Source organism: Thunnus thynnus, chromosome 19, assembly GCF_963924715.1.
Source record: "Thunnus thynnus chromosome 19, fThuThy2.1, whole genome shotgun sequence".
Lineage (NCBI taxonomy): Eukaryota > Metazoa > Chordata > Actinopteri > Scombriformes > Scombridae > Thunnus > Thunnus thynnus.
The window spans coordinates 25467550-25491556 of record NC_089535.1 but is presented as its reverse complement, the minus strand read 5'-3'; the positions used below and the strand labels follow the sequence as shown (position 1 = coordinate 25491556).

Genomic DNA, 24007 nt, shown 5'->3' with positions numbered 1-24007 from the left:
TTCCTGATGGCCTATCATGAAGAGAGAAGTTGCAGCGTTTAAAATTGTTTGAAGGATTTCAAAACACAACACAAACCCTCTATTCTCAGTACTTCCATGTGCACTCAGGGCTCAAGTGTCTCCTTGACGCCTTTCCTCAGTCTCTCTGACCAGAATACAAATATGAACCCAAGAAACAACCAACTCCAGTCCAAGCCACAACAGCAGGAAGTCACAGTGGGACTCATTAGCAATGTTCTCTTTTATTAATTAATTTTGGATTTTCATCTTTAACAGGTCTGGGCGCCTCAGTCTGTTATTCAGTCAGTAGGAGATCAGAGCTGTTTGCTGTCAGACAGAACTGAGACCAAAATATAACAAAATGTCATCTGCTGTGAGAGAGTCCGGGAGTGGAACATGGACAGAGAAGGCTGCATTATGTTTTAGTCCACCATGTTGGCAGTTGATGGAAACTCAACATCCTCCCCATTTACCTGTTGTCAATTATCCTAAATTTATCAAAACATTTCCACAGCACTAATTCGTCAGTACAACCACAGAGTCGTGTCATACTAACCATTCTGCAGCTCACTTTCTCTAAAATATAATAAGTGTGGTTTTCATTCACTAATTATAATCTGTTACCACCACTAATTTCTTGCTGGAAATCCTGTACATTTATATCTGAAGGGGGTCTTCTAGTTATCAGTTTTTTCCCCTCCATATAGCCCTGCAGTACAATAATGTGTTCTTTTCTCCCTCACTTTTATCCCTTTCCTCACTTATTTCCTTCACTTGTTCTTTCCTCCCTCGCTCCCAGACTCACATGACCCAGATAGATGAGGGACAAAAGAAAATGGAAAGAGATCTGAAATTTATTGGACACACATACACACACACACACACACACCTCTACTGTATCCATATTTAGCTCTGTGCTATCTGCTACCTTCCCATCACCAGGTCATTCTGTCCCAAGGGATGCCGAGGAGGCTCCTGGTGGGGCCAAGTTAATGTGTGACATCTGTCATGTGACATCTGTGTGACTGAAAGTGAGTGAGAGCATACAGCATGTCATCTATTCTATACTCTGTGAGCTCAACATTTGCAGCACTGCAATTGTATTCTGGCAAGATGTTGCGTTGGTCTATCACATACTTGCAAGCGCATATTCCTGGTGGATTACTTGTACCATGAATGCTGTATTAGTTTGTTTACCTTGCAATCGTTGTGACAAAAGATTAAATTGTTGCTACAGTAATAACTTTCCAGAACTGTAAAATCCTGTCTGAGTATTATATACTGCTGGCGTATGATAAGCCTTTAAATGCATTAATGTGTAGCTGCAACTTGAGATGAGTAAATGACAGTGAACGCAGATTCAGACACTTCACATATCCCCTACCTCTTGTTTGTCTTGTTCCTCCAGCGGCATTTACTCTCAGCCACTATATCAGTTTACTACCAACTGAATACCCCTCCACTTCCAAGCATGTAGGAGAACTATCGTGGCTGCAAAATTTTCAAAAAAAATGCAAAAGGCCCTCTAGTGCCGGTGTTTGATTTGTCCATTCAGGGCTTCTGCAGAAACATGGCGGTGCAACATGGCGGGCTCCAAGGAAGAGGACCTGCTCCCTGTGTAAATATAAAGGGCTCATTCTAGGGTAACGACAACATAACGACTTTTATTCTCATGGGATTGTACACTAACAAAAACATACTTATGAATATTATAATCCATTTCTGCCGAGTCCATTCTGCTAAATGCCACTAAATTCTACACACCGTACTTTTAAAGATGGCATGTTTTTAAATGCGTTTTCAATCTGTGACCAAATGTCAGAACATATCTTGGTCAGAACTGTTAACTAAATGTAAGGGATCCTTATCAAAACTGTTTTTCTATAAAAATAAAAATCCAGATATTAAAAAAAATCTGATAGCAATATTCCGAAATTGGCACTGGTACAGTCAGGCTCTACTACACTATGTTGTGTTTCAATACATCTAAGTCTGTATAACAGCTGTATGTGTATGATGAATGTAATGAACCTTTGAGCAGCACACTGCTGTATAATTTCATGAAATGCATATTTCTGGTTTATAAAAAGGACATTAAATCTACACTATTTTCTGGAGGGAATGTGTGAGACCAAGCAAGGTAATTTTATAGTTTTTAGTTTCTACACTTGAAGTCCTCAGCGTCATACTCAGTACTGCTAAAATACAGCAAAGCTGCAAAATGGACGCTACAGTTAGAATTTTATCTATGATGTAACTTTGACATAAAAATCAGGGAACTTTACTGTAAAGTGCAAATTTTGTTTTGTTGTCTGCAACCAGGAAGTGATGTAATTAATGCAGAAGTATTTTCATCTTGTTTGTAACTAGCATATGTTGTGACTGGGGCAATATAGACAGACTGGTTATAATTAGTAGTTTTGTAGCATTATAGTGTTATATTTGCAATGGAGGTGGTATGTTTAATTGCTTAACAGTAAGAAAAGCATCAGTTATTTTCTATGTACTCTTATTTGTATTTGTTGGTTCACCTTTTCTTCATTAAAAACCTGCCAATCACAACAAAAGTCTGTTCCTCAGAGGATTGTGCTTCAACCTTCAACCAGGCTAAGAATAGCAACTCTGCAATAAAATGTTTGGAGTGTGACAGTGAAAGGCATGTAGCTACCCTGTATTCAGGCCCTGTGTCAAAAGAAACAAGGCTGTTAGAGTCTCCTATAGATCATGGTGGGAAGAAAATGCTTAAGAAAAAACACCCAACTCAGCTTCTACCTCAGTTTTTAGTAATGGTGTAAATCATGCACAAAGGTTTTATCCACATCTACCCTCAAGGTCGTCATCAAGGAAGGAGGAAGATGTATGTGATCTTGGACGATCAAAGTAATGCATCATTAGCTAGGACAGCGTTCTTCAACGTCTTCAAGATCCAAGGAACAGCAGAGCTATATAGCTGGAAACTTGTGCTGGAGTTGTCAGTACAATGTGTAGGAGAGCACATGGCTAGGTAGTTGAATGACTATGGAAACCTAAGTGTCCACCTCCCAACTCTTAATGTAATCCCATGGTTGACAAAGATGATATCTCAACTCCAGAAGCAGCATACTACCACAACTGTAAGAGGGCTATAGTGGCTGAAATACCTGCCCTTGATTCTTCAGCAGATATCCTGCTCTTACTAGGATGGGACATCCTTAGAGTCCATAAGGTACATCAGCAGTGTAATGAAACTCACAATGCTCCATTTGACTTGACCGAGGGTGAGCCGCTGTTGGCAATGTCTCTCAGTGTAGTCACACTCCTAAGACAATCACCACCTTTAAAAACATGCTTCCTAGATAACAATCATCCCAGTCATCCAGTTAAGAGATCTAAACTGGGTGAGATCTGTTACAACGGTAGAGGACTCAGTGGTCAATGACTGTCAGCCATCAGCGATGGTCAACAGCGTCGTCCATCAGCCCAACCCTAGCTGCAGGAGCTAAATGAGTTAAATTTTGCTTGTCGTTACACTCCTTTTTCATTCTCAAAAAGGCATCAAACATTGAGTTGTGTGTGTCTTTTTGGACGCATCAATCAACACAGGTGCTGCTGTTGCTCACCATCCCTTGATCTGAGGTCTGTGCTGCAGAGTGCTGGCCACAGAAATAGCTGAAGTAGTCAAAGAGAGTACAGTACAAAGGCTGGACAAGATAATTGTCTTCACTGACGACAAGATCTGGCAAAGCAGCTGCAGTCAGACTGTGGCACCAACGTCAGTGGTACTGCATAGGGCTTGAAGCTTGCACCTGAACATGTTAGTGAGACCACTGTAGAGAATTACCTTTTCACTCAAATGCGCTTGTGTTTTTAACCCCCCTCACGCATCCAACATGAGAGGCAGGTGAGGATGAACTGCATGCTGCATTCTAGACTCAATGCTGTTCCAATCTGGAATCTCACTCATGAGGTTCTGAGCATGTTTATGGCTGAAGTTACTGTCAATCAATTCCAGGCCACTTCTAGTGTAGTCTCCTCAGATCTTGCTCAGTCTACGCTTACACAGCCTACAATCCCTCCAGAAGACTTCTCAAATAGCAACACACTTAAATATCAGTGTAAGAATGTATAAGCACTAGCAGACCCGTTATTGGCAAAGTGGCACTGAGAATATCTGAGTACTCTTCAAAGCAGATAGAAGTGGCATTCAAAGCATCCAGATCTCAAAGACTGAGATGAGGTGTTGCTAAAAAAGATAACAAGCCAGAAGACATTAGTGGTTCATGGGAAGGGTAATGAAGGCCTTACCAAGCAAGAACAGTGTAGTTGAGGAAGCCCTCCAACCTCCCAGGGCTTACCAGAGACCTGTTTCAGAGTTGGTGCTACATTTGGTAACTGGCAGGGAGTGTGGTGTAACTTTGGCATAAAAATCAGGGCACTTTATTGTGAAGTCCAAGCTTTTATGTTGCCAGGATGCGATGTAAATCATGCAGGAAGTCTTTTCACCTTGTGTGTGACTAGCACATGTTTTGAGTTGGGTAATCTACTGAAATCCTATTTCAGTTCTCTTCCTGTGGCATTGGCAGTGAATAGATTCTGTTTATAGAGATATGATTATTATTTGTTGTAGTATTACAGTATTAGATTTGTAACTGAGGTGGTATGTTTGCTTACCTGTACATGTAATAGGAGGCATAATCAATTATTCTTATGTGATCTTATTTGTATTTTTGTTGCAGCTTCACCTTTTTAGAGTCCTGCCAGTCACAACAAAAGCCTGTTCCTTGGAGAGGTAGTGAAGAAAGAGTCCAACTGGCTATTTAATCAAATTCCAACATTGAAAGAACAGTTTTACCATTACATAACTTGCCAACAGAGACACTATTGCAAACTAACTGTTGAGTTACATTTACTTGTTACACCTTCCTGAATATGAAATTTCTTTGCTTTTCTTTATGTCATAAAGGCAAAGCAATATCATTTATAAACCACATTTTTATTACAAGTAAACTCAGTGTGCATTAAAATGCACGTACAGACAGTCAGCCAAAAAAACAACAAAAAACAGTGTTAACTGATTGTCAATGAAAAAATAAGCAATTTAAAACACATCATTTTGCTGTTGTAACTTGTGATAGGCATTTGTGATAACTGACAATTCATAGACTAAAATTAGGTGAAGGAAATCCAGATTAACTACCAAATACAGTAATTCATTTGCCTTCCTCCAGACTCAGTCACAGCCAACTGCAGCAGTATTTATCTTTGGAGTATCATTTAGCACCGAGTTACACTGTGAGCCATATGCATGAATACAGATCAGGAGTTAAAGTGAGGTGAAGGAGGAATTTGTTTTGGCTAAATAGCAAAGTTGCTGGTAAGGAAAATGGGCTTCAAAATTAAACACCAACTTCTGTAATGTTTGGCAGCAACCAAATTTAGTGCCTGAGCCAGTAACAGCAAAAAGAAAAAAAAAAAAAAATACTGGCACAAGTCTTACTAAAATGAAAAGTTAATTGCCCTGTTGCCCTACAACTCAAACACCATTTGCAACTTCATTTATGCTACATTTTGACAGAAAAAAAAAACTTAATTGTGACCAAGATGGATTGTCATCCATTCGCCAAAACTCCTTAAAAGGCTACATTAACAGTGTAAATATATTTCCAGCCCACATACTGCACAGGAGCGCTGGAAATAGCATAATACCCACACAAGTATATAAATACAAGTGAATTGATGTGTTGGGGGAAATACCAACAAGAGAAACATCACCTTTAAGTGAGTATGAACAGTCTGGTCACTTGCCAGAACACACAGGCCTGAATGTTTTACAGCAACTCTGTCTGAAGTACAGACAGTAATTAGTGTGTTACAGCAAGCTGTATTTGGAAACAATCCTCCTCTGATTATTCACTTACTGACAACTTTAATTGAACACTATTATTTGTGTATGTGTCAAGTGGTCCTCCATACTGGCACTCATGCTGTTGGCAGTATAGTGTACCATTGGTGCAGCTCTCTGTGCTCAGACTTTGTGTGTGTTGTGTGACAGCAGTGTGTTTATTTTCTTACCACAGGAGTTCTCGTCGCTGCCGTCTGTGCAGTCCTCGTCTCCGTCACACTGCCAGACAGACGGGATGCAGCGACCGTTTCCACACTGAAACTGGTTAGTCTCACATTCTGTCTTAGTTCCTACAGAGAAAGACAGACACAGAGGGCGTATGATGAAAAATTGAAGTCATTATAGCCCCAAATGTTTTCATAATGATCATTTATTCCTTATTTAGATGTAATTAGCCCTTTGTTTTGTCCTAGCAGGGTTCCCTGCAGTGCTGCAAATTCATAACAAATTATTTAGACAACTAGCTGGCACTCAGAGCAGACCTCAGCTACAGTGGAGATATGCCAGCTCCACATGTTGGATTTTCACAGAATGTTCATTTCTCCTTGCCTCCTGACAAACTCACTTCACATTTTAAAACAACTGCACCTGAAGTGTAACAAGTAAATTCTCAGTGGCCTTGGCCTTTGTTTACCTTTAACTGCAAAGTCACTTGAAACAGGCTTACTGTAGATCATTGTCAGGCCTTCATTTCTAATTCAATCTCAATTTAATTTGCCATTGATGCAGTTTGCTATTAATATAAACTCTTGATCCGTTTACCTGTTGTCTTGATAAATTCAGTATAATGTACATGTCAACAGCACTAATTTAATCAGTACATTAAATTAGTGCTGCTTTACAGGGGCTCTAAGGACATAATTTTGGGGGGAACTAACAGAGACCAACAGAGAAATAGTCTAGAGCTAGATATCAAACCTTGAAATTTTGATATTGACTGAAATGTCTGTAGTACAGAGTATTATTCAGTTTTGATGCGTCATTTAGCTACCATGCACAACACCAAGACTAGACCGGAAACTGGCAAGTCTAAATGGAATGACGCTATAAGACTATAATATTCATCACCTGTGCTTTTAGTGCTATGACCTGTGCCATGTCAGCTGCCAAAAGGCCTACTAAATGTGTGCCAACATCCTTACTCTTCTTTACTTATTGTTTGATCAGACAGTTTGATTTAAATCACAATTTTGACAATTTTAGACTATTTTATTAAGACAAGGTCTTGTACTGCTGCTTGTGTTCAGACATTTAACATTTGGGAACTTTGAGGAATATAAACATTTTTCTACAAAACAGTTTTCACTGAACAAAAGTCAAAGCAAGGTTTTGAATTCTTGTATTCTTGGTGAAATTCAATTATCGCATGCCACTAGTAATGACAGATTTTTAAACTAGACACCTGCGCATTGTCCACATTTAGAATGAATGTATTAAAAGTTGAACTTTTTGATTTGATTCTCTCCAATTTGACATTTTATCTTTTTGAAACCAAAGTGTGATGACCAAATCTGAACTGAGCTCTAAAGTGCCCCCACACTGGTTAATTGTGCCAAAATAGGATCTGCCCTTTCCCTTTGCTGAAAATCAGATATGGTGTCAAAGTTATCTTTTAGTGAGAACCAGAACCACTGGCCCTCTTTCACAGGGATGTAACAACACTTCTTGCAACATATAACACTGTACATCATGTAAACAGCAGTTGTGATTCAATACACCCTTCCTTTTCATTCACGGTAAGAACTTAGGTCAGTTCTTTGTTTTCCTATGACCACACTTTCAATAAGTAAAATTCAGCCTCGAGCTCTCCTGCTAACACACAACAACAGCAACCAGATTTTGGAATTGCCGTGAAGAACTCCAGTCCAGCTTTATTTGTCACTATGTGTACCAGTTCTTGATCTAAAACAGTGGCATCTGTGCAGTTCTATGAACACTATCACTGAACACACACACACACACTCACTCTATCACACAGCTGATGGCTGAACATCTGTGTTTGCATTTGCAACTGCAGATGATGGGACATCAATATTTTAGTGAAGAACTAAACCTTGCTGCCCTGAAAACGTCTACAGGGTAACATCTGTTTGACTGTAGTCTGAAGGACATCAGATGTACAAAAACTGGAGAGACAGCAAGAAGAAACCTAGTAGGAAATTTCCCCAACCAAAACCTTGCTGCATGACATGCAACAAGGGTCCTTGGCCAGAGTTGAACCAGCAACGTTGCGGTTATGTGGATGCACAGTAACCACTCAGCTACTGGGACTACTAATTTATCATTTTTATCAAGTTATTTTTCAAGAAAAACAGCCCAAAATCTGATGAATCCATCCTCTCAAATGTAAAGTATTCCTGCTGTATTTGATTAAAATGACTAAACTGTGGATCTTTGGCTTTCAAACTATTGTTTGGACAAAACATTTGAAGACATCCTGTTGGACTCAGGGACCTTACAATAGGCAGTTTTCAGCACTTTCTGATTTTTTATAGACCAAACACTTATCTGATTAATCAGCTAAGTATTTGCAATAAAAGATAATTTCCTCCACCAAAAATCAAGAAATAAATGACACTGAAAAAGTGTTCCGATCTGCTGTTGAAACAGTGTTGATTTCCCTTCAACACAAGAAAAACAGGATCTCCAGACTTTATACTACAAACTATTACTTTACAGATTGCACACTGCAGTGCAATCCGTCATACCGGAGGTAGTAGTGACTCCAGGTCTTAAAATAACACTGTCTGACCTTGATGCACACTTCTGTCTGGACTGCGTGTCTGTCCAGGTGGGTAAATGGAGCAAACAGTGATGATAGAAGCCTGGAAGAGGTTGCAGTTCCAGCTGAATAGCTGTGCCACTGAGGGGTCAACTACTTCTCAGTGTCCCTGTTAAAACTTTTGAGGGGTTTGTCAAAAAAAAAAAAAAAAAGAAAAGAAGTATAACAGTTTTCAAATATACAGTACCAGTCAAAAGTTTAGATACACTCTCCCACTCATTTAAATGGAGAAAGTGTGTCCAAACTTTTGACTGGTACTGTACTTCACATTTCATTTGACTGACATTAAGTAATATGTATTTATGCCAATTAAAAAAAAAAAAAAACACTCAGACCAAGAACATTGTAGACGTTTACACCAGAATTTTATTCTTGCATGGAAAAAGCCTCTAAAAAACAGGATTTAGTCACTACATCACCATTAAGTCAACTGTTTTAAGTAGGTCAGCAGCTACTTAAAGGTGCAGTGTGTAGAATCTAGTGGCATCTAGCAGAATGGACTTGGCAGAAATGGAATATAATATTCATAAGTATGTTTTAATTAGTGTATAATCACCTGAAAATAACAATCGTGTTTTCATTTACTTAGAATGAGCCATTTATATCTAGATGGGGAGCAGGTCTTCTGCCACAGAACCCGCCATGTTGCACCGCCATGTTTCTATAGTAGCCCTGAATGGACAAACCAAACACTGGCATTAGAGAGGACCTTTCATGTTTTGGGCGAGTTTTGCAGCTACCGTAGGTTCTCCTACACGATTGGAAGGGGCGGTGGAGGGGAGGGGTGTTCAGTTGGTTGCAATCTGCAAACTCACTGTTAGATGCCACTAAATTCTATACATATTCCTCTAAGGGAGAGACACACTCTCCCACTGCTTTGATTTGAACCTGAGGCCTTTAACTGAAGCAGCAACACATGACTAAAGACCTGCATGAATGAAATTGTGCAGAAGTCATCAAGTTTATGGTTACTATGTAGTTATGGTGAGTTAGGAACTTCTATCATATCTGCAACATGACAGGCTGATATGTCATTTAAAATATATTTTGTATTTGGTAGTGAATTAAAATGATTCAACCTTTTTAGCAATCTGTTAACTGTTCAAGTCCTTATTCAAGCTAAAATGACAACAGCCTCCAGCTTCTCAAATGTGAGGATTTCAATAGATTTTTACTACACATGGTGTGAGAGGTCATTTTTTTACTCCTTAAACACCTCAAACTGACAAAAGCTGTCAAACAATCTACAGGGATGCTGAACAAGACTACAGAAAATAGAACTCACAGGAAAGGTCCTTGCAAGTCATTTCTTTTTTGGCTATGCCTGATACGAGCCTGCTACCTTCACAGCACAGGAGGAGATAAATCTAAAGCTGTCGGTGCCGGTAGCCTGCAGACTTTCATTCAACCAAGACTACACCAGCTGTACTTACTACACCACAGTCATGCTACACAATAGAGAGTACGCTGACCTTTCATCCACATTACCATTTCAATCACCACAATCAAAGCATAATGGATCACAGCTCACCTACCGGCATTTTAATCAGGACAAACTGAGCACATCAACCCACCCAACAAATAAATACTGACATACAGACAGATACTGAGGAGAGGGACACAGAAAACACATTTCTTCTAGTACATCCACAGCTCTGGAATACCTTTGTCCTCAGTAAGACCGTTCATACTGCTTTTGTAAGACCATGCATACGGTTATCTGCTTTTGTTGTGATCCAGCCTACTGTTTGCTTGCATCAACAGCCAACAGCTCTGCAGCTAATGATGGATGACAATCTTGCTGCACGACTATGGTCTAAATGAATATCACAATCCTTTCCACGCAGAATTGAGATTGTCTCACGATTTTCTCCCATGATTCATAGGGACAGTTTTTTAATGAAAAACATTTACTGCAATCCCTATTGTCTTCCATATATTGAACCCTGAATGTTTATTGCAACTGCATGAAATGCTAAATTCACAAATACTCAATGTACTGAATCAAGATAGTGATCACATTCGGATTAATCATGCCTCATCAACTAGAGCTGCAAACTAATGGTGGTTTTAATTATTGATCAAGCTTTTGATATTTTTCTCTATTAGCTAAACTGTTTAGTCTAAAAAGTCGACCATCAGTTCCTGAAGTGCAAGTTGCCATCTTCCATCACCTTAATTTTTTCCTGAACAAAAGTTAGTTTATTCTAATTAGGTTTAATATTTTTATGTGAATGAGCAAAAGCTGCAACTGAACTTGACAGATAAATAACTTTATTACAAAACTAGTTCTATTAATTTTCTGCTGATCAACTAATTGATTAACCCACATTATTTTAACACTGCTCTTTAGTAAAACAAACTGCAACATATAGCTAGATAACTGGTTGCTCGCATTCTGAGTTACTGTTTGCACACGGTTAAGCAACAATTCTGAGTCAATGGACGTTGAAGAAACAGACGACTGGAAAGACAAATATCGTTAAACTAAGTTGTCTAAATGCACCACTTCCTAAAAATAATCTGTATTAAACACAAAACCCATTCTATGCAAATATTTGAAATGGGAAAGACATTTATGTGGAGCCATTGAAGAGGTTTGGAAATAATTTGAACAATTAAAGCAGGAAACAAAAACAGAAAACAGTTTGCCAAGACCAAAACGTTGGGGCAAAGAGGACTAGACAGGGAACTACAGGGTCAAGAGTTTAAATATAGAGTCAAAGATGGCAAGACAGGTCTCATTTCTTACTCATTTTTCTGCAAGTATAATGTAATGTTCTGGTAATTGGTTTTGTTTCCTTGAAATCTGACACACACAAAAAAATAGAAAACAATTCTTAACACTGTCTACCCAGGTATGAGAATATTTTTTAACATTTTCCACGTGGTGGGGATCCACCTACACTGACTTATTTGACACATGAAAATAATGTGTTAAAGCGTATAGTCCACACAGGTCACTTAACTAGACTCAAAGTCACATATGGACTTGGGCTTATGGACTTACATAGTCCAGTAAGCTTGGTATAAGTTTGAAAAAGTGGCTAATGTTAAACACATTCTGGAGACAAGAGTCATGCGGCCATATTCTCCTAATAAGTTTTCTCTGTTTACAAAATAATCCCAAAGTATTCCAACTCATCTGACTACAAGACTTTTTTTCTGAAGTTGATTTACATCAAGATGCTGAACTGAGGAAAAAAATTTGACCATGACCAAGACATTTCCTGGTAAAAGAGGAAACACACAAATGAGTCAAGGAATGACAAAATGTTTTCTTTACAGACAGAATCCAAATACCATAAAATCCCTTCATTGAAACAAAAAAGACTAAAGTAAATTAATCAAATAAAGTGCTTGGTGAGACTAACTGCCATGCATGCAGTGGGTTGAGCTCAAGGATGCTCCAGGACTTTGTTGAAATGTTTAAAAATAATTGCCAAACAAAAATGTTACATTAATTGAATTGAAGTACAGTTCTGCAAGCTTTTCATTAGAGTATCCCACTGTTGATGTAAGTTGGGCCTTGTCCAGCACCGTGCTATGATTGTGCGGTGATCTAGAATTTCAAGACACACTGGGGCAATTTAAAATTTTGCTATGTCTTGTAATTTTGAGACATCAAAGTTGGCCATGGTGCCAGACACGTTGGGAACCAGCCCGAGGATCAACAGAAGCGATCTCCATTTCACTTGTATGCAATGACTCAACCCATGAAAATCTGAAGAATAAAAAACAGAAACCCATAATCCTCCAAAAAATTTGAGCCAAAACAAATCACATGTAAAAAAGGCTTCATTCGGCTTGGGCCAAATTAAGCCTGGTTGCTGAAACAAGCCACCTAGCAGCTAGCGACCTGTCACTCAAAGTGGCCAAATCATAACTTTACAGCTTAATAAAATTTAAGCAGGCAAGGAGCTGCTCAGAGAAAAATCCTAATAGACTTTTACGATAAAGGGAACCTTAAACTTAGTTTAAGGGAAGTTCAAAAATATGAACTTGATTCATATCGTAATATACATCGACCAACATATCGTGGTAAATTTTTTTGCCTTTATCGCCCTGCCCTAGTGGGGGCGCTACGGTTCTTAAAAAAAATGTAAGTACATGTTGAGGTTACAGGGCTAAACCTAAAAATGTACAAGGCAAAACAGAAGGTACCTGGATGTCACTCATGTAATTACATGTAATTGTAAATATATAATTACAGCACAATACGGTCTGACCATGTACAATACACCCATGTTGTAGTGGTGCCACCAAACGGTGAAATCCAACGCTGAACTATAAATCAAAACATACCCTGTAGGGATGTATGAAAGGACTGCCACTAACCCCTCGCATCAGGTATAAACCCAGCTTAAATGACTGTATCAGTGTACAGTCAACAGAGTAATCAACCATGAAAATAATAGTTGCAGCCTTATTTAATTGACTTTTACACTTTGTGCTTTTTCTTTTTTAGGGTTGGATGTAAGTCATTGGTTGACAATTTGTTTTTAAATCGGTCCAAATTGTGTGACAAGTATACATAAAGTAAAGACATAGTATGGCAGTGGTACAACACTGTAGTAGGTAGCACGAACACGTCCACTATCAGCAATGTATGGCTGACTGTTGGCTTCTTTTGCATGATTAATTACTCACATAAGAACCTTTACTGTATATTTCTATCTAAGCAACATTCAAAGTGTCAAACATTACACATAATTAACCTCTAATCAGTCTAATTTTCACACAAGCAGTAGCTGCAATTGCTTTAGCAACATGGGGTTTCATTCACAGATCCATTGTGGCATCACGTGGGTATATGTTCTCAAAAGAAAATTATTTTTTTTTAGTCCAGGTTTATTGCAGTTTTGTAGACATAACACAGTCAGAGGTAATGTGGCTACAAGAACTAGGGATGCACAATATTATCGGCACGTCATCGGTATCAGTCGATAAAAGCTCTAAAATGAAATACAGGCATCGGCCGTTTCTGCCAATCACTGTGTGAGCACAAAAATAACCTTTGTTACCCTGGAATTGTTTTGAGTCATGCTCCCTCTACTCGTTCTTCAAAGGACATCTAGCCTACATGAAAGCTACTGTTGTAAGAGTAACGTAGCTCTGTTAAAGAATAGGGTAGTGCACAGTGTGTGTGCGCAGCGAGTGTGCAGTTGAGCGAACGGCAGAAAAGTCACGGTGAATGTGAGCAGAGCAGAGGAAAAGGTTAGCAGTAAGTTGTCAATAAGGCAGTAAATGCACTGTACAGGCTACAGTGTGTCAGTTAATAAATGCTGCAGCTTCAAGACCAAGCAGTCAGCCGAGGGGAAACACTGTGGTAATGATAGAATAATGTCTTAATGTCTTCGAGGAAAAATAAAGCTATTGCTTTACAAAATAAAAAAATATCTGTCACAATGAAAAAGTGACATTCCCTTTAGAAAATAGCTCTTCAGGAATGATATATGGGTAAATCAGAATCAGACCACAAATTCAAAGCTCTGGCAAGAGTTCTTTTAGAAGAATACTATCTGATATTGTGAGGCTCAGTTGACATTTAAACAAAAGGGGGTCTCAGTGACAAAACCAATGCTGGAGGTAGTGTGGACTTGTCCTTTAATTTTACCCATATTGTAAAAGATAATGGACGTAGCCACTGTGATGTCACCCATTTGTGGACTCCCGTTTTGAAGCCTTGAGTTTGGCATTTTGACCGTTGCCATCTTGGATTTTTTGAGCCAGAAGTGATGAGAAGTGACCATAGCACCTCACACACCACTGTAGTAGCAACTTGTCAATCACAAGGCAGCCACGCCCTAAAGCATTCCCTGCTTTATTGTCTATTTTACTCTAAATGGGACCATAATTTACAAAATGAACATCATACTCTATTGAAGAAGACTTGAAACTAGCAATTGAGACCATAAACTCACTCGGAAACAATATGTAAAATATTTGGAATAGAGGTCAATATCACAATATACTTGGACAAAATCCCATTTAAATGTATGGTATACGTAAATAAAGCCAGTCAGTGATGGTATTTTACTGGTCTCATAACAAAATTACATGGTCATATTGGTGTAACCAATGGTGTGTCATTTGATATATTTTACTTTCAAACTACTGACTCCAAAACCAAAAACTCTAAAATTATTAGAGTAAGCCAGTCTTTACATGAGGGGAAACAGTTCACATCAACAGTAAAAGTCCTGACTCATCACATCAGCCTTACCTACTGCTTACTGCTGACGTACGTTTAATGTTGATGGAGCTAGACGGAGAGAGGGAGATCATAATAAGAGAGCCTGAGGCACCCAGTGACTTAGACCTGTGTTGATCAAAAACAAATCACTACATGAACCAGAGAAGTATCTTAAAGGCACAGCAGGGTTGTCAGATGAAACAAACATCAGTCAGTTTTTTTGCCCGTTCATTTTGCTGAGTCTCCAAACCAGCCATCAAGTTCACCCATGTTTGTTTTTGTAATTTACAAGGACAGCTATGGAGCTGCGGGTTGGGCTGGCTGTTGCTTGAAAGTTTCAATACTATTTCTGTGCCAATACCAAAACGATAGATACTTTATAAGGTATCTTGTTGTACAACACATAAAAGTTGTTATACAACAAAAAAATGTTTCATTTAACTAAAGATGCCAACGTTCTCAAAAGTTAAATGTCTAAACACAAGGAGTCATACAATAATAAACTGACTTTGAAATTCTGATTTAGTTCTGACCAAAGAATAAATGAACAAGATTCCAAGTATGACCAGATATTCAATGCCAGCTTTCAGTACTTGACAGATTTAGCAAAGATGGAAAACTTTTGATCACCAACTTCAAACTGTTGAAGTTCTAAACAACAATAGACATAGACGATAGACATTCAAGTACTCTCAAATATTGAGTAATAAACACTAAAAGTGAAGTACGTGTTGTACTTCTGAAATACACCCAGTTAAATAAGGTGCTTCATGGTTACAAGTAGATTTAAAATTACTGGATATGTGTCCAATTCCTGACATTCCTCTTGAAAAGTTTGTATGTTTCCTTTAATCTAAATCATGTATACTTTTACAATTTTGATGAGCATTTTTGAATACGTGCTAGTGCTGTCCCACATCACTCCTAAGGATCGGTATGGGGGCAGATCCAGGCATCAGCTACAATAAAGCAGATCAAATGCCGATCCTTTCATTACTATACTCTGTTTTGTCCACTTCAGCCTGCCAGAGTTGTAGCATGGCTGTCCTTGTCTTTTCCAACAGTCTACAGTGCAGGCATTTCGCTTGTATACAAGAGTAAAAATTGGCGTGCAACTTTGCAAGTAACTGAATTATGGCATCCAGGTTGGCTAAACACAAAGATTCACTAAACTCCAACTCCAATTCTAACTCTCACTCATTAGCAAAGAGTAGCAGCATACAAAACATTCAGCCAGCAGTTCCTCATTTAGCCAGCACTGACCGTTGCTTTCACCACTTAGAATGACAAACATCGACAGTAGCAGATCATAACAACTGTCGCTAATTAAAGCCAATTTTGTGTATAACTTAACATGCAAAAATTTTACTTCTACTGTTGAGTATGTGTGCTCTCTGCAAGCATCTGTCTGTGCTGCAAAGATCATTTGTGACGGAAGAATCTCCACTCTGTTACACTGTTCAATTGTGAGTGGACTGTGCTTCCAACAACCAATGAGTGACACGTCTTCTCTCTAGTAGATCATGTCACATCAATTTCAGGAGTCACATTGTACACTTGAACTGTCATTCATATCACATCAATAATTTAGGCTGATCAATTTAACAGTTCTGAATCAGGACCTTTGGTATTTGGATTAAGTAGCTGGTGGAAAATGTGTCCCAAAGTCAGGGGGCTACACGTTATTTCAATGTGCAAGGTTTATATTAAATCAGCTCTGCATATCTTCTTTTATGTAAATATATGTATTGGATTGGACTTGGCGATCGCAGATATTCAACTCAGATCACAACAGAAGCCAGAAAAAAATGATAGGGACATCCCTAATGCATGCTGTACATTTTTAGATTTTTGGATGTATTTTTACAACATTTCCAGACAGTCTTGTTTCTTTAGAATGCAAAAACAATTGAGCAGGGTGTTGTAACCTGATTACGCAGTATAATCCATCACAGTCAACATCAATTCTGCTTTAATTTTTGCCAGAGTTACATTATCGTTGAGTGGCAATACAGATTAAGGGGAGATTGATTTCAAACGTTTGTTCGGTATTATCTAATGTGACAATAATGTAATTTTGGACCTCAGAGAGACCTTCCCACCTCCTGTAACCTATTTTCTAGGGGAAGCACTGTACTAAATTGATGCCTGTGGGAAAAATACCTCTAGACGTCTATAACAGCATGGTTTGCTGTAATGTACATTAAGTGTGAGATAGAGTGAATAGGTTGCAAGACACAAAAGCACTTGCATGGTCCTTGAACTGTTCTATTACTGCTCAGTTCAGTTTCTTCACAAATCAGTTAAAATACAAGTGCAATCATAGAAGACATAATGGAGATATGTGAAATGGGGAAACCCTGATAAGCTATCTGAAGCTTGAGAGTAGGGGCCCAGACACTGAGCAGATTGTATTTAAAATTTACTAACATGTTGTCTAGATTAAAAAAGTGCATGAATTATACAGTAACATTTACAACCTATCGACCAACTGTGTACCCAAGTTTATTTCTTTAAGGGTGTATTGCTCTTGGGTTACTACTCCAGCGTCTCTAGGAAGGCTCATTGACGTGATGTCTGGAAAACTGCATAACCCTGCATTTTGATCCAATCAGCACAATAACAGACTTCAAATGTAACCTGAAGTATACAACACTGTACAAGTACACTCTCCTTTTCCCTGCAGTGTCACACTCAATTTTTAGCTGACATTTAAAGCCTGAACTCTCCAAACTACACTGCTGCCAGAGAACAAGGGCAGAGGAAGCTTTTACCACCTTAGTATTGTTAAAGTTAATAAATGTCACTACCTCTACCACTTCAAAAGTGTTCTGTACCTTTTTTTTGTTTATGTTTTGCATGAACTATTGCAAGATTACTTTAGGATGACTAAATGAGAACACAAACTGGTTTTGGAGAGCTAGAAGAAGCAATATTTCTCTTGTGGTTGCAGTGCACCATTTGAAAAGTTCAAACCTCAAAAATATACACTAAAAGTAATTTGGTGAATTCTACCACATAAAAAACAGACAATAGCTACCCTAGTTCAGTTTTGTATACTTTACAGGAGGATGTTTGGGTCTGCTTTGGCTCCAATTTCTTCCTTGCCCAAGGTATGCAGTCATAGTTTTTCACAATATTTCACAAATGCTTAAACCCACAATATTACAACCTTTTTCCTTATACCATTTTATTCCTTCTGATAACAACTTTCCCTACTACTCAGTAATACATTTTTGGGTCACTGTTATGCACACAGATGTTCTTCTACATATATTTACATTATTTGACACTTTGGCCATGTTTAATATGAACATCTGACAATGAATAAAAATTTTTTTAAAAATATATGAATGACTGAAAATAAGGAGAAGTATAATAGGTCCCCTTTAAAGATCTAAGTATCTTGATACAGGTATTAAATGAAGGCATGAGCTTGAAATTACAGATTACTTCACATTATAATCATTCACCTGCTAGTACTCCCTGTGGGTTTGAAAGATTCAACAGGCGTTGAGCTGCACTGAAATGTCTCCCTCCAAAAATAGGAGATCATTGTGCTTTATATAAATGCTGTCACACTGGAGGTCATGGTAATGCAATTTTCCCCAGTAACAGAAACGGCTGCAGTGTAATCCTCCTCCTCCTCCTGTCCACCACCCCGCCCACTTCAAGAACCAAGCGCACCCCCACACAGCCCCCCCCTCATATAGCTGAGGATCTGGGTCTAGCATGGTATCACAGTAACCATGGAGGGAAAATACATCCATTTTAATCAGGCCAGTGTTGCTGCTGCTGGTGCTCTAGCCGTTATCTAATTTGCGTGACGTCTTGTTCAAATAGGCTCATACAATCTCAATCTGTGTGTGTGCGTACATGTGTGTTTGGGTTTGGAGCTGAGAATAAGGAGGGGGTGGAGGAGTTGGTGGGTGTATGCTATGAGGAGTGTTTGCACATTACTAGCACTAGTTTTCACTGTTTCCCCCAAAGGCCATTTTCCACGGTAGGTGGGAATTCAAGAGACTGAAATCTGTGCAAGACAGAAGCAGCCAAACACGGCTCACTCTGCCTCTCTGAGCTGTTTTTAGCCTGTGTGCAAACCACTGTTGGAATGATTAGTAACTGCATTAAAATGGTGCCAAAAGTTATGTATATATTTAATGGACCTGTGGCTAAAAAAGGAGCCTCCACAATGTCAGCAGCTAGCCCTGACCCAGGACCATCAGGGTCCTGCATTTCTATCTCCCTGAATTCTGATATTTCAGTTATTGAACAGCTTAAAATTGGTTACGGGAACCTTGAAAATATAAACTCATTGGATTGTAGTCAATACTTTTAACAACCCATAAATTGGTGGGAAAAAAAACTACGTTAGTAGAGTGCAAAGTAACCAAACGCCAAATAAAGGTCTCTTCAGTAATACAAACCATGTCTTTTTTGATTAGTGATAAATACATAGTATCTTGGATCAGGATTACTCAGCAACATGACAGGCTGACATGATATTTAATGAGCTTTACTAAATAGAGTAGTGTTTGGTAGTCAGCTGTGTTGAAAGTATAAAAATGTGAATTAGTGCTGATAGGATTTGTTGATCAAGAAATAATTTAAATACTTGGATAAATGACTCAAACAAGTAATCAAACTAAAATGCCAAGGATTTGCTGGTTCCAGATTCTCAAATCCGAGGATTTGTTGAAGGGCTGCAACTATGTTTTTCAGATTAGTCATATTAGTCATTTAGTCTACTAAATGTCTGGGGGAAAAATACTGAAAATGAGAAAAAAAAAAGGGAAAAAAAAAAAAAAAATCAAGGTGATGTCTTCACATTTCTTTGTTTCCTCAACCAGCAGTCCAAATCTGAAATATATATTTAATTAATACCATAAAACAGAGAAAAGCAACAAACCTTCACATCTTAGAGGCTTTTTAGTCAGATTAATTCATTATCAAATTAGTTCATGACCATTTCAGCACAAATGTTTTGCTTTTCTTTTTATATTAACGTAAATTAAGTAGTTATCAGTTACAACTCTTCAGTTAGTACAGTTATTAATCAGAAGAGTTTTCAACTGTTGGTTGGACAAAATCAGCAATATGAAGAACTTGTATAACCATTTTCTGGCAACGTGTAGACTGAAATAACAATGATTAACCTAAAAAAAAAAAAAGATGAAAGATTTATGATAATGGAAACTGTTAAATGCAGCCATATTGCAAACTGCTCCACAAGTACCACCAGTTGGTATTAATAACTTAACCTTGGCCACTCTGCTCATAATTAGGCCTATATTGGGATCACCTGTGGTCGATAATTGGCCGCAGTCACTGCCCTCCCTCCATGCCCTTAGCTGCTGCCTCCCTACCAGTGTTGACTGCGGTGCTGCTACCCCTGTTGTCAATTTTATCGCTCCATAGCGATCCACTGAAACCTCTTTTCCCCCCTCTGCCTCTCTCCTTCTGTCGGCTTCCACTTCAAGAATAAATAAATAGATTACCACCTCGCTGGGGGTGGTGATAGTGATGGCAGAGGAGAATCCCACAGTGGAAGTGAATGAGAAATCAGGACACGCAAAGACGCCAGTACAGTACAAGAAGCAGAGGTTTATTCGTAAGGGCTGCGTGTTTTCAGGGTGAAATTAATTGACCGCAGGGCTAATTGGCCATGAACAAGCAGTTGTTGTACAGCAGGCAACAGAAACCAAACGGGCCTCTCCTCCCCCCTTATCCCTTTCATTTCATTTCATTCCCAGAAGGAGAAATACTGAGCTAAAATATCCGACATAAACCAATGACTAATTTAAAAAGAGGAACACTGCTTATACATACATTTAACAGCACACACAAAGCAGAAAATTTCTCGCTTTAGCTCCCTTCAAAACACGTCATTTCAGAAGAAGCTCAAGGCTGACTAGCTCAAGGTGTAGCCACGCACGGTCATTCCTTCAAGGAGCAGCCAAGACAGGTGTACAGCTCGGTAATGTTAGCTAACCTCACCGTGTTTCCCCGCGCCGTGATTCAGAACACACACACACACACAAACACACACAAACACACACATACATACACACAAATACAAACACACACACTGGGAACTCGAGACTTACCGTGGACGTCAGTGCAGTGCTGGAGACATATTAGCATCGGCAGCAGAAGGATCCCCGGTGTGGACGTGACCATCTCTCGCACTGTGACTGAACGTTTGCTAGCTGAGCGCTCGTGGGCTGCCTGCCTGCTGCCTGCCTTTCTAGCTGGCTCGCGCTGGCCTGCTTGGTCTTTAATTCTGCCGGTTCACGCGCCGACCACACATACACAACACGCTCACACTCACTCACACACACTCACTCACACACACACACACAGCAGCAGCAGAACAGAGCAGTGAATAAACCGGAGGCGGCCGCCGCGCAGACCACGCGCCTTTTGATCTCGTTCTATAACCACGCGCCGTGGTGGCCGTTCGGGCTCCCGTTCTCTCCTCCTCTCAAGCTGAAATCCATTTCCATAAAATTGACTGTAACGAGCGGCCCGGTGACCGGTTAGTTAGAGGCGCTACAATGAGCCCGTCACAGCTGAGGAGGGTTTTTTTCCTCCTTCAGTACGTCTTGTTAACCCTTCACTATCCGCATGAAATAATAAAACGGTACAGTAGATTTTACTCACATATACAGACAGAAGCCTAGTAATAGATCCCCTCCAGACATGTTTTAATAAATATAAAAACATACTGCTTTGAATAATAATTTGTGTCTGATAAATGTTTTTTCCACCTAGTTAGAAATTATTAAAATGGCATCTACCCCTTCTCTCATTAAAAATCCAGAATCTATGAATATGTAAATATATTCATTTTTAAAAGGTGAACTGCTGGACAAAGATGTCTCCTACTTCGCTGTAAAGTGCATTCTCAGTGTATGTACACTGGAGGCTTCAGGTTTCCACATCACACTTGTATAAATTCAATATTGGACCAGGATTGGCTCCAAACTAGTTGTGATGTCACAAATCCTAATCGTAGGCCTGCTCCTTAAAATTAGATTTTCAGTGAGCACAGAGAAACTTTCCACTTTCAGCAGATGAATGTGAAAACAGCCTTCTAGTGACAAACTCTGTATATACGTCATTCTGCACAGTGAAGCTCAAACATCCAACTGAATAAACAAGAAGAAAAACACATTTTTGAGTGGCGGGGAACTTTAAGCAGATAGATAGATAGATAGATAGATAGATAGATAGATAGATAGATAGATAGATAGATAGATAGACCTGTGTCAAACCAGGGAGACTTTTTTTCAGTTTCACATTTTCACTCTAGCCAGTCATTACAGTCTTATTTCACTAATTAAACGCCAGCCTCAGCCACACAGGAGGAGTGCAATCACCTGGTGTGTGGTGATTTTTTTCAAATGAAAACCTGTAAACCTCCACCAGCAGCGTTATACTGTATTGTATGTAGGTCCACACTTCCATAGGTACAATTTAAAACTAATCATAAGACTTCCATCAGTAACACATTAAAGTGAGCCCATGTACATTTCGCTAAACAGCGGCCACTGTGGTCACTAGTGGTAATTACAAGATCATGGCACATTAAATATCACATCTCCATGCAAGATTTTCTGAATTTATTGACTGAGAGCAACTCGAACAGGGCTCATTCTTGTTTTTTTTTGTTTTTGTTTGTTTTTTGCTTATTCAGTCTACATCTGCAGGAGAATATTTTAAGGAGAACTATTTATTGTCTCTAAATAGGACAAGTCAAAATTACCTGCAAGTCATCATCATATCTCAAAAATATAAGTCAATGTGTTATCATTTTGGCAACTACAGCCTTAAACTACCTACCACTTCAAAAGCACCATATGTTTGATTTTGGTTTTACTGCCAATCATTTTGTAAGAACAGATGTCCCATTTTTCAAAGAGTCAAAAACAAATCTTGGAATCAAATTCAGCTCTTACATTTTCTTCTTTCTGTCTGTCTGTCTGATGCTATTTCTCACCATTTTGATCACCAGGCCTTTGGATTTTCCAGAGGGGTGCCTGCTGCCAGGTTTCATAGGCTCTCGGAGTTCTTATCAGAGGATTGAACCTCATCTTCAGTGATGGCTGATGGCTGCTGATACCCCCTAAGGCTCGTTCTGTCCCAGATTTTTACATTCCCTGCGAAAAAAAATAGACCACAAACCACTGTACAATTCTGTATGTGGAAGTCTCTCTGTCTCTCTCTTACTGTCATTGTCTCATTCTTGCAGTCACCTCCAAACACACATAAAACACACACACACACTACACACCAATTGCAGATCTAATGGTTGGAAATCAAGGCTCTTATGAAATACAATTGTGGAAAATCATCATCTGCAGGCTCACCAGCAGGATCCTGAACAGTGAAGATGACTCCAAAAATCTAAATCTATCAGCTCTGCTTATTTCACTCAACAATCAGATACATGTGTATAACTGCTGGGAAGAATCATAGCTTTCAAGTCGTTTTTATTTTCCAAAGGCAGAAAATAATCAGAATACACTTACTGGGTTGATGTGCTTACTGATCAGTACCAAACGGTAAAACATTATACTGGAATTTAATGAAATTCACTAATCTTTTATCATTGATGAGGTGTTCAGAGCACAAGCAGAACTACGCTGGTGTTGACATGTTGCTTCAGGTAACTTTGAGATGATGAAATCCAATCAATGAAGTCCAGTTTGAGTAATAGATCCATGAGCTTGAAGGCTTATCAAACACCAAAACACTGCAAAAACAGATTATAATAGTATGAGACAGGACTTTACAAGCCTGGAAAGTTATAACAGTAACAATCATTTTATCTTCTGCTGTGACAATCGACAGGTTAACAATGGAATTACCTGTTCCTGTTATAAAGTAATGTTCCAGGAATGTGTGTTTGCACATATTTTATTGCCCAACACAGTGCATTGCTGGATGACGTGACATTGCGCTGCAGAATGGTTTGAGCTGCTGTGGTGCCCGGATGCAGATTTTTAGAAATCATACAGAGCCTGGCTAGCTGTTTCCCCCTGCTTCCAGCCTTAATGTTTAGCTTCTCATCTAACTCTCGTCAAGACAGCAAATAAGCACATTTTCTGGAATGTTAAACTATTCCTTTAATGCAAATATAAGT

General features: G+C 38.9%; 1 protein-coding gene and 1 long non-coding RNA gene across 3 annotated transcripts in view; one reads left to right on the top strand and one right to left on the bottom strand.

Moving 5' to 3' along the window:
* Window positions 1–21281, bottom strand: part of vldlr (very low density lipoprotein receptor) — a 73072-nt gene extending 51791 nt beyond the window's left edge. Inside the window, exons 1-2 of one of the 2 annotated variants that reach the window (XM_067574765.1) lie at window positions 20967–21281; window positions 6052–6171 (exon numbers count right to left, since the gene is read on the bottom strand). In XM_067574765.1, the coding sequence (XP_067430866.1) occupies window positions 6052–6171; window positions 20967–21039 (193 nt within the window). In that variant the 5' untranslated portion in view covers window positions 21040–21281. The remainder of the gene's footprint in view (window positions 1–6051; window positions 6172–20966) is intronic. The other variant, XM_067574766.1, reaches the window with a different exon arrangement.
* Window positions 21282–21430: 149 nt separating this feature from the next.
* On the top strand, window positions 21431–23061 carry LOC137171041 (uncharacterized). The gene is made up of 2 exons (XR_010924705.1): window positions 21431–21502; window positions 22877–23061. It is a non-coding gene; the product is annotated as an uncharacterized lncRNA (long non-coding RNA).
* The last annotated feature ends 946 nt before the right edge of the window (window positions 23062–24007 follow it).